The 15,719-nt window shown below is 41.3% G+C and overlaps 1 protein-coding gene across 4 annotated transcripts in view; it reads right to left on the bottom strand.

Annotated features, from left to right (window-relative positions):
- The window catches only part of RPS6KC1 (ribosomal protein S6 kinase C1), an 87,615-nt gene that overhangs the window by 52,653 nt on the left and 19,243 nt on the right, over window positions 1-15,719 (bottom strand). For all 4 annotated transcript variants that reach the window (XM_068675965.1, XM_068675966.1, XM_068675964.1 and 1 more), the window contains 2 exons: window positions 11,596-11,655; window positions 10,403-10,765 (listed from right to left, as the gene is read on the bottom strand). In XM_068675965.1, coding sequence (XP_068532066.1) covers window positions 10,403-10,765; window positions 11,596-11,655 — 423 coding nt within the window. The remainder of the gene's footprint in view (window positions 1-10,402; window positions 10,766-11,595; window positions 11,656-15,719) is intronic.

The raw sequence follows: 15,719 nt of genomic DNA, 5'->3' as shown, positions 1-15,719 counted from the left end.
GATTCCTCATCGCTCCCCCTCTCTCTCCCTCTGCATTTGCTACGGAGCAGCTGTGCCTCACACAGATTCACATGAATGAAAATATTAAGGCGAAAAACCACCCACTTAGTTTATTTTCCATATGACTTTCCTGTAATTATTTTGTAAACTGTTCACACAACAATATATAAAAACATCTGCAAAAACAGGTAATTAATGTGTCAAGCCAAACTAATGCATTTTTTATGGTGTCCATGCTTCGTCAACTGTAATTATAACTCTTTTTAAGCAAATGATGATGTGTTTGTTGCAATGTGCAAGTGGTTATTTTAGATGCTCTGTTTACTATTACTGCAAACAGAATATAAAAACTCTACAGCTACTTTGTCGCACATATAAGCCTTCATCTACACAAGCACAAGCAGCCTGCTCCCTCATTTTCCAAAGGCTTTGCCTATTTCAAAGAAATAAAAATATCTTAAAATGAAAATTGGCTTTGGAAAGGCTGACCAGGCCACCCGCTGACCAAACTAACAGTAGCCAGGACATTAGGACAGCAGCCAATGATTTAAAATTTGTTCTTTAATTTTTATTTCTAAGGACAGCTCAGCTACAATATATTTACAAAAACAGACGCTCCTAACAACATTCAAATGATCTTGAGGGTTTGATAGAGGAAAACCACAGATATCAGAATAATTGTGCCACTGAGTTCAGCTGCGACTTGCAGGCTTATTTTCCCCGTAGCCCGTTGATTTGAATGCAAAATACAGAGAAGCACCATTTCCACAGAATATGGACAGAGCAGCAGCAGCTGGGAAACCAGCAACGTTGCAGACAGTGTTCTTGCCCATACCTCATGGCTCCTCAGAAGAATATATACCTTTGAAAGACTGGTTAATGTTGAAGCGTTGGTTAAGCGTTTGGCTGAGCTCACTGTTTACTTGGGTATCAGATCTTCTGTGATTCTGGCATATAGGTAAGTGACTTATGTTTAGGTGTTAATAGCAAAAAGCTGTGGAAATGTGGTTATAACCCATAAACTCAAAGTTTAAAAAAAATATCTGGGAGATAAGGACCACAGAGAAACCCATCCTTTTCCCACAAATAATCTCAGGTACTTCTATTGCAGATGCATAGAAGTGCTCTCAAGCTTGTTCTGGTCATTAGCTAGTCTTCTCCCCAGATCCAGGATGGAATTAAGTCCTGGGGAAGATGCTTATCTTACCGGATGGCAGCAAACAAAAACAGCCCTACACATCATTTGCCATTAACGTATACAATATCACACATTCAGTAAGTCACGGTATATAATACCCACCCAGGAGTTCTAGATATTCCTGCCTTCGTGTCTGACCTCCTCCATATCATCCCCCACCAAGCATTACAGATTTTCTCAGAAAGAGCTGATCCAGCAGGAAAACCCCAGCACATTCCCAATCTAACTAGCTGCTAGACCAGGAGCTGCCCATTTCCACAGAAGAGGTAGGACTAAAAAGTTCGCATTACCTGTCCCAATCTTCTGTTACCTCCATATTCCAAATCTTGCTGCTTTTTTCTCAGACTTACTAAAAATATACGCGGGCTGCCTTTGTTTAAGAAGGTATCAGAAGTGATTTGCTCCAGGAAGGAATGTCCTCTTGCAGAACAGGCTACAAGGAACTTGTGGGAGACTGCCTGTTGTGCTAACCCCAAACTCCACGTACTTAACAATTTAAACAGTAAAACTTTCTCTAAATAGTGAAATCTTCAATGAAACATTTATAATTGCCAAATCTAATAGCTATAATACCATTTTTTATTTTTAAAAGTTTCTTTATCTTCTTCACAGTCTTCCTGCACATATCACCCAGCTGGATCGCTGGATTTTTCAAAGAATTGCTCTCTATAAAAATGCAAGGGAGTAAGCCTTAAAAGATTTATTTCTTCTCACAATGAAAAGAGGTTTAGCAGCACCTTCCTTATTAGTGGGTAGCCCAGCTGTTATTTTTGCCTAATTGGTTCAAGAGGACCTCTGTTCTTCTTAGGGCAAACACTTCTTACATCATGTGAAGCAGACTCCTTTGTCCATATTAGCCAAACAAAAGCTCAGGCACACTGTAAGTGACAATGCGACTCATAATCCAGCACAGATTTGTGACCACTTTGGACACAGTTTAAAACCCCGAAATTTATTTCAGGAACAGGAAGAGCTGCTGACTTGGGAACAAGTCTCCAAACTTTCAGAGGAGACAAAGTAACCTTTAATTTTCAAGCAATTACTTAAGAGAAACGTGGCCGGTGCTGGGGTAGAGGGACACTTCAGCATCAAAAAAAGATGCTCTAGATTTTAGCTGCAGGTGGCAATTTGGAATGATGAAATAAGCCCACTGGCTCATAATTTCTAATATGCTATATATGATGTTCATGGTGAGTTACTTTGGGGTGGTGGCCAAATTCTGCTGCTGAAAAAAAGACTGTAAAAATTAAAAATATTAAGACCAAAACTAAACCCATTGTGGTAAAACAGATTGAAGTGATTTTTTCCTCATTTTCCCAAACATTTTGATAGGAGATGGTTAGGATGCATCTTATTTATCAGAGCTATTCTTTCTTACTTTCTGAAGAGTCAGGACAGTACTGTACACTGGCAACCAAGAAGAAAAGCAACTTGAAAATAAAACCTCACAATGCTAAAGCACATCTGCTTGACAGTGTGTGAACACCAAGAATCCTTCTTCCAATTTTCTGGCATGCTCATAACTATTATGTCTGTATTTTGTATGACTCCTTTAATGCACATTGCTCGAGACAGAGATCTTCACTCCCCGTGAAGTTACCATTTCCATTCTCTGTAGCAAACCTAAGGTTACACACCAGTGATGGAAATGTCTAGGTAAATACACTTCTGGAAAGAAAATGTTGGCATATGTGCAAACATTAAGATTACATAGAATAATGGTGCAGATGAAATCTGCTTGAGTGACCAGTAACCAAGAGTCGGTAACACTCATCATAAAAGAGTAACTTTGCAGAAATGCTAATCAACAAACAGCTGTTTATCCAGAAAATCTCCCGTTAAACACACAAGATTGTAGCTTTTCACATGCACGTGTGACTAACTGGAAAAAAAAATAAAATGCATTCCCCATCCATCCGCTAAAACTTTCAGACTTCAAATGTAATGCATTTCACCAAAGTAAGACTTCACAACACAAGGAACACCCTTGAAGATTTTTCTGTAAAAGTGCATAAGAATAAGGAAAAAAAACACAAAACTGTGACTGGTGCAAGACAGAAGGGCAAGGAACGGCATCCTAGCATGGAAGGGGAAACAAAATGGTGACAGCAGCAGCCGGTCCTCCCACACAAGGAGCACAGAAATAGGAGAGCACTCTGACGGTCAGAGCAGCGAAAGGAATCACACAGGCCAACACCACAGAGGAGAGGAAAAGATTTTCAAACTTCTCTATGCTCTTCCTTCCTAAAAGACCTGGTCCAACTTTGCATTAGCAATCAGAGCAGAGGAAACCCGGGCACGCAGACACCTACCCCTTCAAGTCAGAAGTTACCACAGTTTGAGGAATAAAGTATTGCAGAAAGAAGGGGAAGAAGCCAGGTGAAAGCACAACTATAAGATTCATCAATCCTGGCAGTCTAATAGTACTCATATATATGGATTAAAAGTAATTCGTGTGTGCTTTTATATAGTGCTATGGGAAATAGTACCTATCCTTGAGAGATCACTGACAGCCTGAATCTCTAAAACATAAGAGCCAGCAGCGAGCCCTGTAGAGATCAAACTTATACCAGTCCTTCTGCACAGCTCTGAAGCTAGACGGGCTATTTTAAGATACTGGAAGGGAAAAGAGGACAGGAGGAAAAGAAGATATGAAGAAACAGAAGCTGAATATACAAGAACTCTTTGGGGGAAAAAAATAGAGCCTGATTATCATACAGCATCATGCCCTCAAATGTACCTAACTGATTTTTCAATTCCAGTTCGTAATTTGCCTTAATTCACCTCCATGGCCAGAGACATTTAATTCTGCAGTCAGAGACTTCAGCTTTCCCACCTGGACAGAAGCAGTACTGTAACCTAGATCAGTCTGTTTTGTCTACACTGTGTGCTGGAGGAAGCGTGGCAACCCTACCAGGTCTTCTGAAGGGAGGTAAAAAACCCCACACAGCATGAGTCAAAAAAAGATTAATGCACATAGCTGCAGCTAAGTGCTGGCTAACAACAGCCGAGATAAAAGGCTGTGTAGGCAGGAAGAGATGTCTGTCAGAGAGGCTGGGCACAAGCAGCAACCTGGCAAGGAGCTGCTATGAGGACAGACTCAGAAATCTTGGAAAGGTCAGCTCAGCATCAAGCCAACGCTGCTAGCTGTCCCCCCAAAAGAGGGAAGAAAGAAGAGATTGTTACGTTCCACCTTTTCACGGATTTATTCGCTCTTTAACAATGCAATGCTAAGCAATTGCATTTGAGGTCGTCTCTTTATCATGCCCTACACGTTGGCTTACAGTTCGTGCCACAGTTCCCCTGCACACATCCTGTAAGGCTCTGAGCCCTGCAGAAGTCACTAAACCCCAGACCTTCTTCAGCTTTTTGTGCTGAGAAGTCCTGCAGTTTGAATGGACCTTTGCCTCGAGTATTCCTTTACACAGCTGAACCTGGCTGTAATAGTACATTACTGGACTTCACCATACTTTACCAGCAGATATTTTTTACAGCAGCCATATTTTACTGCTTAGCCACGATGAGGTGTCTAACCCCGGTATTTCTGCATGTGGAATGACTTCACTCAGGATGATTCATCCAACATCTACTCCACAGTTACAGATCCTATAGCACTGATCTGCTCTGAAGCTCTGTACGGTCTGCAACAGGCTTGGAAGCCAGCACGTGGCAGTTGTGAACACCTCACGGCCCATATTTGCAAGGATTTCAGCATCACTGGAAGCACAGTATAACTTTTTTTTTTTTTAAAGCAAACCACAGTATTTTCAATATTCCTTCTTAATCTAGCTGCCTGGCAGGTGACAAGTCCTACTACAAACAACTGACCTTCCAAAACAGAAGCTGGGATGTCAAGCACACACATCACGGGTATGAATCCAAATGGTTCTGTAGCACCCTCACAACCCAATAGCAGGAAACAGAGATGGTCTCCAGCTCCTCTGGAAGGAACTGCGGGAGGAAGTCTTTGTCTTCACTGGTTCAACAAAAGTGTGAAGTTACAACAAGGAATAAGGTGACAGTGATGATAGATCATACGAGCACAGAGGTCTAAGATCAGCTGGGGGAGAATTCCAGTTGTGTAATGCTGACACGAACCCAAAGGTGCAGGGCCCAGCACAACTCTAAGCATTTCCCTGAAGACTTCAGCTCACACCCCAATTTATCCTGATGTGTCATTACCTCCAGGCCTCTTTGTCTCATGGAAACAAACTGTTCTTGATCTCTCCAACAGGGTCTTGAACAGTCAAGTGCCAAGGTCCTGATTTTAATTTGCCTGATGCCCAACCAACACACCCTGATGCCTCTTAGAAAACAGGTCTATTGTTTCCCCAAAGACTCTGATCTGGCACAGCCACCACACAGCTCAAAAACTGCATGGAGATCATTACTCTCAAAGGCCTTAACAGGGGAAAGGAATATCACACAGCAACGGTGTTCTCACAGAAGTTGGCTCCCCAAGGACCATTCAACAAACGAGCAGAGGTGCTTGCAGCCTGGAAGCCAGAAGCACGCTCGTGGAGCAGCCATGGCTCTTCTTCCCCTTTTCATAAAGTAGTGTCTCTTTGGCATTCTCTCAAGCATGCTCCTGTTTGCATCCCTGGCTCCATCACAGGCTCAAATGATAGCCCATCATAATCCCAGTAATTAGACACAAGTTGGTTTGTTTTCAGTATATCCAGAAATATCATCTAGTTGTCCAAAGTATTCCCAGTATTTCATTGTATATGTATTTCTGGGTTAAAAGTCAAAGTCATTGTATCAAGGTTTCAGTAATTTGTGTAATTTTTGTTTCAGCTCTGTTTACTGGATAAACATTAAAACAGCACAGAGCAGTGTGAAATGAACATCCGCAGCCTGCTTTCAAAGACACCACCAGCTTATCTAGAAGCTAGAGACACCCAACACAAAATACACTCGTGGCTGCAAAGCTGATTTTAGAGGCACCACATACGTTGTGCAACAAGGTCCACATTGCCTACCTGAACCAGCCCCTAAAATAAATAATTATACACTGTGCCCAGCCACAACTGCTACGCATGTGAATACAAACACCCCAAATCTATGGGAGTAGAGGGATCATCTGCCTTCAGGTGTTACTACCTAACACAGAGCCTTGCATGTAACAGACTGGGAATTAACACATTTGTTTTCTGATCCACACGGAACAGATTCTCTACTTTTCTACACAATGAGACAGACCACATTGTCAGAGTGCTCCTGTGCACAGTCTGAAGTGTTCGTGCTTCATCATGAGCTTGAAGTGGCTGAAACGAAGCAGCAACATGCAATAGCATTAAATGTTTTTATCACATGGCTCAGACTGCCAAGTTCCTTAATGGATACAACTTGAGAGTGGTTGGAGAAAGAAGAGCAGTTTACACAAGCAGGAGTCCCTCCTTTACTATAAAAATCCCTTTCCATAATTTCAGCCTCCTAATCATTTTTTTCTTAACATAAACTGTTCTACATTAAAGTCAGGGAAAGCTCTAACTTTGCATAAAACACAGCTGACTTCCAGCCTAGAAGGAGGTAGCTTGCTATCGATTAGTGCATTTTTTCCATCACCAGGCCCGGAGCAATGCATTGACCTCAAAGTGCTCTGACATGCTAACCAAACAAAGGAACAGCTAGAATTGTGAACTAAAGTTTCTACCAATTACTATATTTATCTTCTAGGACGGTTAAAAAGAATGAAGAATCTTTTTAGAATGGAAGAGTTCCTGAAGGTTTCAGCTTCTGGAGAATCACTTAATCAACTTACACAGCCTTCACAGACCTGCTTTTCAAAAGCACCAAAATCCTGCACGCTGCGACAGCCAGAAAACACAGAAGGGGCATCGGAATTTACAGGAAAAAGGAAACGATGGCAGCCATTCCCCCTCACTGGACGTGAGGGATCTGTGGCAGAAATGAAACGGGCAGGTACAAGAGGCACAGGTGGTTCTGTGGCAGGCTGAGGGCTCTGCTGCCATTCCAAGAACTTGCTTTCCTTCTTTAAACACGATTAGCATTGAATGCATATACAGAGCACAACCAGGCGCAAGGCATTTGTAGAGCAGATGTCCAGAGTCCAAGTCACACAGCAGACTCTCAGAGCACATTCCCCAAGTGACGTGCATCCAGCCTCTTGGCAGGACTGTAAATAGGACGTTAAAAGATTTAGTACTAAACCTCCACAAGAGACTAGCAGAAGACAATATGAACGCTACTTGCACAGCATAACAGTATCGTACTACTGTGAGTATACGTGCACAGCTGCAAACAAAGTCAAGATGAACATTTCTTTGGAGTAAGCCTGGGCAACACCTTGCCTCGTCCAGCATTTAGTGCGCCAACTCAGAGCTGAAGTCATCAGGTTCGTACCACACAGGTGTGCCCCAGCTTCCTTTATGGAAGCCAGCTACTCCAAACTAAACAACACGAGTTTATTAACTTGCAGCAATAAATTACTCATACATGGTTTTGATAAGGCAGCCTTTAAGAAGTAAGTAGGTCTTCTTCTACCAAGCCCAAAGGAGCGGCTGGCAACAGAGAGATCCTTATCTTTCAGATATGCCCGGCCAGCCTATGGAGGCATTACACTTCCAAGGTAATTCTCAGAGAAGTTTCAGACAGAGGATGGACAATGTGTTGTTTTATTCCTCCCTGGTACATCGGTTACATTTTCACATTCTAATTTTTTACGTGTCAATTTCTATTTTCTTGGTGCCACCACGTGGCAAAAATATGTATTGCCATTTTACACGCAAAAGCCACTTCCAGCCCATTCTAAAGAAAGGTTACTCTTGCAATGGCTCTACACTGAAAGGTAAAGAGTGGTGTCTAAGCATATATGAATGTTGTGCTTCACTTTCAGGAGTTACAAAGGCTAATTTATTTAAAGAAGGCTGAAAATATTCAATGGCAGAAAACCATTGGCATTTGGAAACGACTGCACCATCCTTATCTTTGAAACAAGCACGTTATGTTATTATCCATGTGAAATACGTAACCAGAGGCGTTTAAGTAGCTGAAATGACAAGGGTATGGTGCTTTTTTATTGCAACATCCCGTGAACATTCACATATTAATGTTAAACATACCACCCTCAAATTAAGAAGTGTGATACTGATAATTACTCCTGGGGTTTTTGGTTGGTTGGTTTTTGTTGTGTTTGTTTTTTTAAACTGTCTTCCTATGTGATTAGAAGGAACGTGTTTTTAGGAACACCGCTCAGTCCTGTCATTATAAAGACATGAGGGTTTCCCTGTCAGTTTGCAGGAGCTCCAAAGAGAACAGCACACGGGATGAGCTGGATCTACTCAAACCTGGGGTGAGCACCCAGCAGAGGATGACCACTCGTTTCCTTTCCACTTCAACAGCCATGCAGGGTAACACAGAGAAAGAAGAAAGATGAGAATACTACTAGGAACCAGCCTGGGCACGTTTCTGTTCCCAAGGGATAAGATGCACTGAAATGCAATTCACTCCCGTTACTCTCTCCCCTGTGCTATACTGATGCAATGCTGTATTTTAACGAGTTACTACACTCAGCTGAGCAAGTTACCTACAATGCATGCAGGCATAGACTTTTTACAACTTAAACGTCAACATTGCTGTAAGGATTATCATGGATTCAAAGCCAACGCATCTAACCACTGCCACAACTGAAGTGCGTGGGCACAGTTACCACAGCCCAGCCTACGTGCGATAGCCTGACTTGTACTCGTGCCCTAACAGTTTGCAATGCTTTAATAAAGCTTTCTGAAGCTGCAGCTCAAACCAAGGGTTTGAAACTGCATCATGGCAGCCGTGCATCACAGCTGGACGACAGAAGTGGTTATGAAAAAACAGAATATTCCTCAGAAGACTATAACTGAATGGCACATGGGTCTGTAGAAAAAGGGCGTTAGTAACGAAAGAGTAGCTAAGGCTCTCCAGCGAAGGACTGCTAGCACATTCAACATCAAAAATGGAAAACATTTTGATAACACAGACAAGGCAAAACAGGATGCTATTGAAAAGCCACAACAAGCAGCAAAGCAGCAGCCCGACTGACATCACTGGGACATGAGACAGAGGCGGATTTACTTTTGCCAGAAAGGAAAAAGACACTTTAAGCAAAGACTATGCACAAATTCTGGCCCACACCTCTAGCTTTTATCAGTAACCTATCAAGTATTTTTCATTAAAGCAGCTCAGTCGGTAATTTCCATTCCTAGAACCGTTCACAGGATCTGGACCACTGCTGTGCATCATACTGAGATGCAGCAAAGGCTTCTCCTTGCATGTGTTTTGGTACATTAGCATCTAAGTTCAGCTCTGAAGCAGCAGAATGTTTATGTGCTGTATGCTGTTAAACAAAGCCACCATTCTAATCTCACTCATTTCATCTGGATGGGACAGAAGCACAATACACAGACCCTGAATTCACTCCAGGAAAGAACAATTCTTCTCCTGTGCTTAATAGTTTTAAGCTGTTGATGGACAAAATGCAAATATATGAGGTTATCACTCTAGATTCTCAAAAACTATAGATGGGAAGGGAAAAAAAATGTTTTCTGACTGACAAGGTACAAGAAGTGGCCATAGAAATCTACTAGGTGTTGCAATTGGTCAGTTAACAACAGGTTTTGCAGTCATATTGACACACCAGAGTGTCTTGAAAAAACTCCTGCTCTCCTCCAGCAGGGTAGGCATGCAAGTTTTTATGCATCTTTTATCTAGAAAAAGGAGAACAGTTAAGTGGAAGAAGCAAGAGACGGTAAGCCAAGAATAGTTCTAATCCTGTTGTGATTGGAAAGTTAACCTGAGTCAGCCTCTCCCCATGCGTAAAATGGGGATAATTAATCCTCACTTAACCATGTAAATTAAATAATGTTTCAACAGTGCTGCAAGAGCCACGTGTTAATTAATGCCTAGGTAATAAAAAGGAAAGAGGCAAAAGTGGAGCACTTTGTTACGTACCTGCAAGTCGGAGGTTGTGCTGTAATTTTAGAAGAGGAGATATGTAGCACTTGGAAGATGAGACCCTAAATTAGCATCTAGTCTTAAAGAGAAAGACTTCTCTCTCTTGGATGCACAGCAGCATGAAAGCCACGCTCACATGGATCTGCATTTCATATCACCTCTTTGCAACGCAGTAACCAGATGTCACAAAGGAAATTCCATAATCAAATGCCCCTAACCAAAGGTAAGGCAACTTAATGGGAAGATCCATACCTTGTACACCTTCCAGAAGCAGATCAACACCCTTCCTATAAAAGCTGAAGGCAGATTCATAATCTTCCTCCTCCTCTTTCTTCAAGGCCAGCTTTATCAACTCGCCTGCTTTCTCCAAGTAATCTTGTTTGCCAGACTTGGGTTTTAAGCTTCCAGGAAACAGACTATGGCTTTCCTTCTCTCCTTCAGGTTTGGTCCACTCCTGCTCGGATGCCACCGTGCTTTGTACTGGGGGCTCAGAAGTAAGGGAAGAGCCAACAGCTCTACTGGGAGAACTTTGGTTGGATGCCATTCCATCATCTAATTCAGCAAGAGAGTCTACATCAACTGTCAGAGAGATCAGGTCACTGTCACTGGAGAAGCCTGAAAGCATGGTCAGAAAGACATTCATTACTTTGCATTTCTTATATGCCACAGGAACCTCCAAAATTCTTTATCGCATCCAAAGACATTAGCTGTCTTTTCACTTAGCCAGATTTCTAAGACTTTGAGCACAGAAATTCTCCATATGTACAGCTGTGTTAAAAATGTTTTTTAAATACCCAAAGAAGCACGTTTTTTAAAGTTATCCACAAACTCTGTAGAGCAACTCTTCTTCATTTTAATACTGGGAATGAAGAGACAAACATCTAACACCCAACTTAAACCTTCAAAGCCTGCTCACTGCTGGGCTCCAGGAAATTACAAAACTAAACCTCCCTGTGTGAGTGCTATTAGAAAAGTCAATCAGCAGGAGCCAGATTACTGCTGCAAGATATCCCAACATACTCTTTTAAATCAGTAAGATGAAGCATCCCAAAATTATTCAATTAGGAGCTTGAATTCACACAGAGTTACTGTCGGTTTATGCATCATGCAGCACTCAAATTCATGGCTACCACATATACTATTTTTTCACTGCTAATGTGGTAAAACAAATTGGCTTACACCTCTTTCATTGAAATGTAAGCTAACACATTTTATTTTACATTGGCATAAGCTAAGAGCAAATATACTGAAGGTCAGCTTGCAGGAAGTAATTTTAACCTACAGAAACTTAGCAGGGATATTTGGGAATAAATTGCAAGTATATTTTACATGTACATCATCTCTCTGTATGAATCATCATCCACAGAGTGTTCATTCATAAATAACCATGACTTTTTAATAATTTAAATTCCACAAATGTAATGGAAACTACTTCCAGATCTCACCTCCACATTCCGATTGGCTTGTAAGCGTCACATCATCCAGCCCACTTAAATCCTTCCGAACTGAAAAGGACAAGAACGACAAAAATGTTTGATATCCTTTTGCTCAAGGGATTAGATGTCCACTTGCCATCAAAATGAAAGGATATGACCCTACTACAGGTAAAAGTACATAATATAAAAATGCTCTTGGACTGGCTATCAGGGATATCCATTTGGTAACACTATTAAAACTGACAGCAGTATTAGACTTGCCATTCCTGGTTGCCTCTGAGGTTAAAAACAGAACACAGGTGTTTGCTTAGGATGGCTAATTCAAACCTCAGCACTCCAACTCACCTAATTTCAACAGCAGTAGCACTTTAATCCCTACCTCTCGCTGTTATGATGATTTACAGCTAACAAGACATAACAGAAGAGCCTTCAAAGCTGGGACCTACACCTACTCACCAAGAAAAAAAAAAAGCCAGGTTTCAGTCTCAAAAAATGTCATTTCAGAATAGTACTCTGCATGAGACATATGGAGTGAGCCATGAATTTGGCAGTGCCACCTGGATATCAAGTAGCAGTTTGTTTTATCACCTTGGCACATGTACACACTGAAGCAATAAAACAGGCAACAAGGTCAAGGCATTTAGCTGTTTGTACACACAGTGAAAGTAAATTCTGAGCTAAAACCTGGTGCCTCGTTTTCTTCTCTATTATCAATAGAGTCAGAAGTTTAAGCACATAGTGAGGTAAAGTATTCTGGCATCTTCAAGAAGAACGTGTAGCAGCGAGGAGCTGACTCAAAGGCAACTAGCTCAAACTTTTATTTTAATTTTGCAACTTTAGAGTTAGAGGAAGGAGTTACAATTTATAGAAGAGTACAATAACAGCACACATTTTGTCAAGCACTGTAGAAACCTTGTTTTTGTAAAGCTAAGCATTCCTTTAGCTTGAGTGAGAGGAAAAAGGGCAGGAAGAAGAACACGTTACCAGTCACTCACTTTGTCTGAAGATCAAGGCACAATGACACTCAGAGACTCAGTGAAGTCTCAAGACTACTTGAGAGTAGGGGAGAAGGTACACAGAAGATAATGCTCCTGATCTTTTCAGGGGAGGAACATAAAGCAAAGTGTCCATGTAGAGAAGAAAACTGCCTGTGTAGTCCCAGGAGTTGTAATAAAGAAGGTAACCTCACAACAGAATGGTCAGAGGAAGACAAGATTAATTCGAGTATGAATAATTAGGTGTTCACCTGCCCAATTTATGGACAGCAATATCAAATTTGGATACTGAGGACTCTGAATTTATGAAATAACATTTAGAGGATTTGAATGTTTTTCTCCAGTGAAGACAAATCACCAGCTAGGGAATACAGAGGTGCAAGCAGAGCTGCCTGATGGACAAAAGCTGCAGATGGAGCAAATGAACATGAAAGCTGGGCATTTGTGTGGAGGCTGTGCTGGCCACCCGGGCTATATGAATCAGAACACATCTACACAGCAGATTTCAGGCAGACCCAAGTTCCCCTCCCTACAGCCCAAACAAAATCACATTTGTTCTGCTCCTACAGCCAACTTGACCAGAAGCTGTATGAACACAGTGAGCATGGCACTGAGCCTGAGCTAATAAACTTTGCTTAGGGGCAGGGTTTAAAGCCCAGGTCTGGCACCACACAAGCCACAGTCACAGGGCTTCCAATCAGCCTGAGGAGCAGGGAAAGTCTGAACCGTATCTGCTCATTTCTGAAAAGAAAACATGGTAAAACAAAAGGAAAAGAAAAAAGAAAACAAAGAGCTTCCCAGGGGATTTCTCTAAAGAACGTGGTAACTGGTACAGAAAAATTTTGGAGAAAAAGTTGATGTATGAACATTATCTCAAGTATACAGAAAGGAAGACAACTGTTTGTCAGGAAGATTAGATGAGTATCATGATGCTAAAATTCAGCATAAACTCCTGTACTTGTCTCTGCCTCATGCAATTTTGCAGGTATATTGGGAGTAAATGCAGTTTCCCAAAACTGGTGGAAAGCCTTGGTGATCTGGCCTCTCAAGGAGCACACATCCCTGTAAAAGCAGTAACTACAAAACTGCTTTAGAACCAAGATATTTATTGCTTATTTTGGTACAAAAATATTTCCTCTACCATCAATTTGCTGCTTCTACCATTAATGTGCATGCCTTCTGCAGAGTGAACTTTGCCTGGAAAGAACAGGTAAAAGTGAGAAAAGACAACAGACCCTTGTGAGCAAACACCAGCCTCTGCTAAGCAAACACCAGCCCCTCCTCAGTACAACAGCCTGGAGGAACAGTGCCCACATGGACGCCCTCATAGACCCACAAAAACTAACAGAGAACTAGTCACAGTTAATGATAATCAGACTTGGAAAAATTAGATGCAGGCAGGATGCCTTGAGGAGGGCAGAGGACTCAGAGACGAGTATTGCCACTGCCATCTAGAGGCCTTAATGACAGCTGTTACTTTCTCTCCCTAGCTCCCCTTGCCAAAAATTAGTTTAGAAAGCAAGAAAATATGGATTGCAAGGCATACGGGTTTTTAGAAAACTCCACAAAGTCACATTCTGCACCTGGAAACCCTGCACTCATAGCTGTTGTGAGTATCCCCTAAAGCACTCCAGCCAATTCAGAGGACGTCTGTCAAAGTATTTTTCTACTTTATAAAAATATTGAAAAGAAGAAAAAGTGTTCCCATTTAAAGGAAATGTTTTTCTCCTGCTACAAATGAGGCTCTTCTGAATTAAGAATAGAAAAATTCACATTAAACATTTTCAGAGCAGTTTTTCTTTTATAAGGCAGAGTTTTAAATGGGTGCATTGTCAAAAATGGACTGATATTTCACAGAAAGTGTCCTTTTAAAACTAGTTACCTGTACATCTTATAACAACCTCCTGTAATTAAACAGTTCTATACTTTTTCCTCACAGAGCAAAGCATTGCAGGTGCATTAGTTCATTAACTAAGAGAATATGCTACAAAACAGAAGGCAAAACTCCCTGCACACATAGAGTATCACATAACTAAGTGCATAATTATTGGCATTGAGAGATTCCAGTGGCAAGTCACACAGCCTGGAGTCTTCTGGCAATAAAAAAAACAAACCACTACTAGGAAAAGCAAGCAGCTCTTGTTACTCAAGCAGAGTTTTACCAAAGCAAGCTTTATGCCAGAAAGAGGATAGAACTGTAGTAGTTAAGAAGGAAAACCCTCCCAAATAATCTTTAGAAGCGTTTGTATAATATTGCATATTTATACTTCAGTGTAAAACAGTTCCAAAGAAAAATCCATTAGGTTGCAAAAGAATTTCTTAGAATTCACAAGGACCCTGAAGGTAATTCAGGCATACAGAAACATGTAAAAGTTTGCATGGTGATTATATGCAGAGACACTCAGGCTAGCTCAGACTCCAGAGGCAGGCAAGAAGCCCTAACATGCTGTTTATTTGGGCTGATTGACCCTACCTTACGGCTACACTTTTTAGCAAGAGTGAAGTTCCACTAAAATTGCTTCTGGTATCCAAGCCAGCACGTGTATCTCTATGATGTGCTAAGTAAATGCAATCTCAGAAAAAGGGACAAATCAAATTGGCTTAACACAGCCAGAAAACATTACCGAGCTAGAGGAAGGATTTCCAGTTTTCAAATGAACATAGCCCACACTGGTTCTAATACACAATGTCTCAGACTTTCAAGAACAGGGAGTTCTTTACAGCAAGAGAAAACAAAAATGCTGGCAGCTTTTCTAGGAGACTTAAACAACTTGCTTACCACCCCAAGCCTTACAGTATGTTTTAGCATTCTCCATTAACATATGTCAATCCAGAAGATATACTTACATTTTTAAAATACAGTACTACATCTCTTCTGGATTCTTCTAAGCAGTGAAAGCCTAGCGACATCCAGAGCATGAACGGCTGAATGAGAACCTTCTCTAATGAATGCAGTAGTTAACAAATCTTAGACCTAAGTTTCATGTTCTGGGTAAATTCAAACTGTCGTCTTTGCACTTATTGATCAATTTCATAATGACTTTAAAATTCCCTTCAAATTTTTACAGCTAGAGACTTGAGGCATAGGAGAGGTGCTCCAGCTCTCTGATCAGCCCCATGGCCCTTCTCTGGACGCAT

Source organism: Anas acuta, chromosome 3, assembly GCF_963932015.1.
Source record: "Anas acuta chromosome 3, bAnaAcu1.1, whole genome shotgun sequence".
NCBI classification, from domain to species: Eukaryota; Metazoa; Chordata; class Aves; order Anseriformes; family Anatidae; genus Anas; species Anas acuta.
This window is presented reverse-complemented; position numbering and strand designations above follow the sequence as displayed.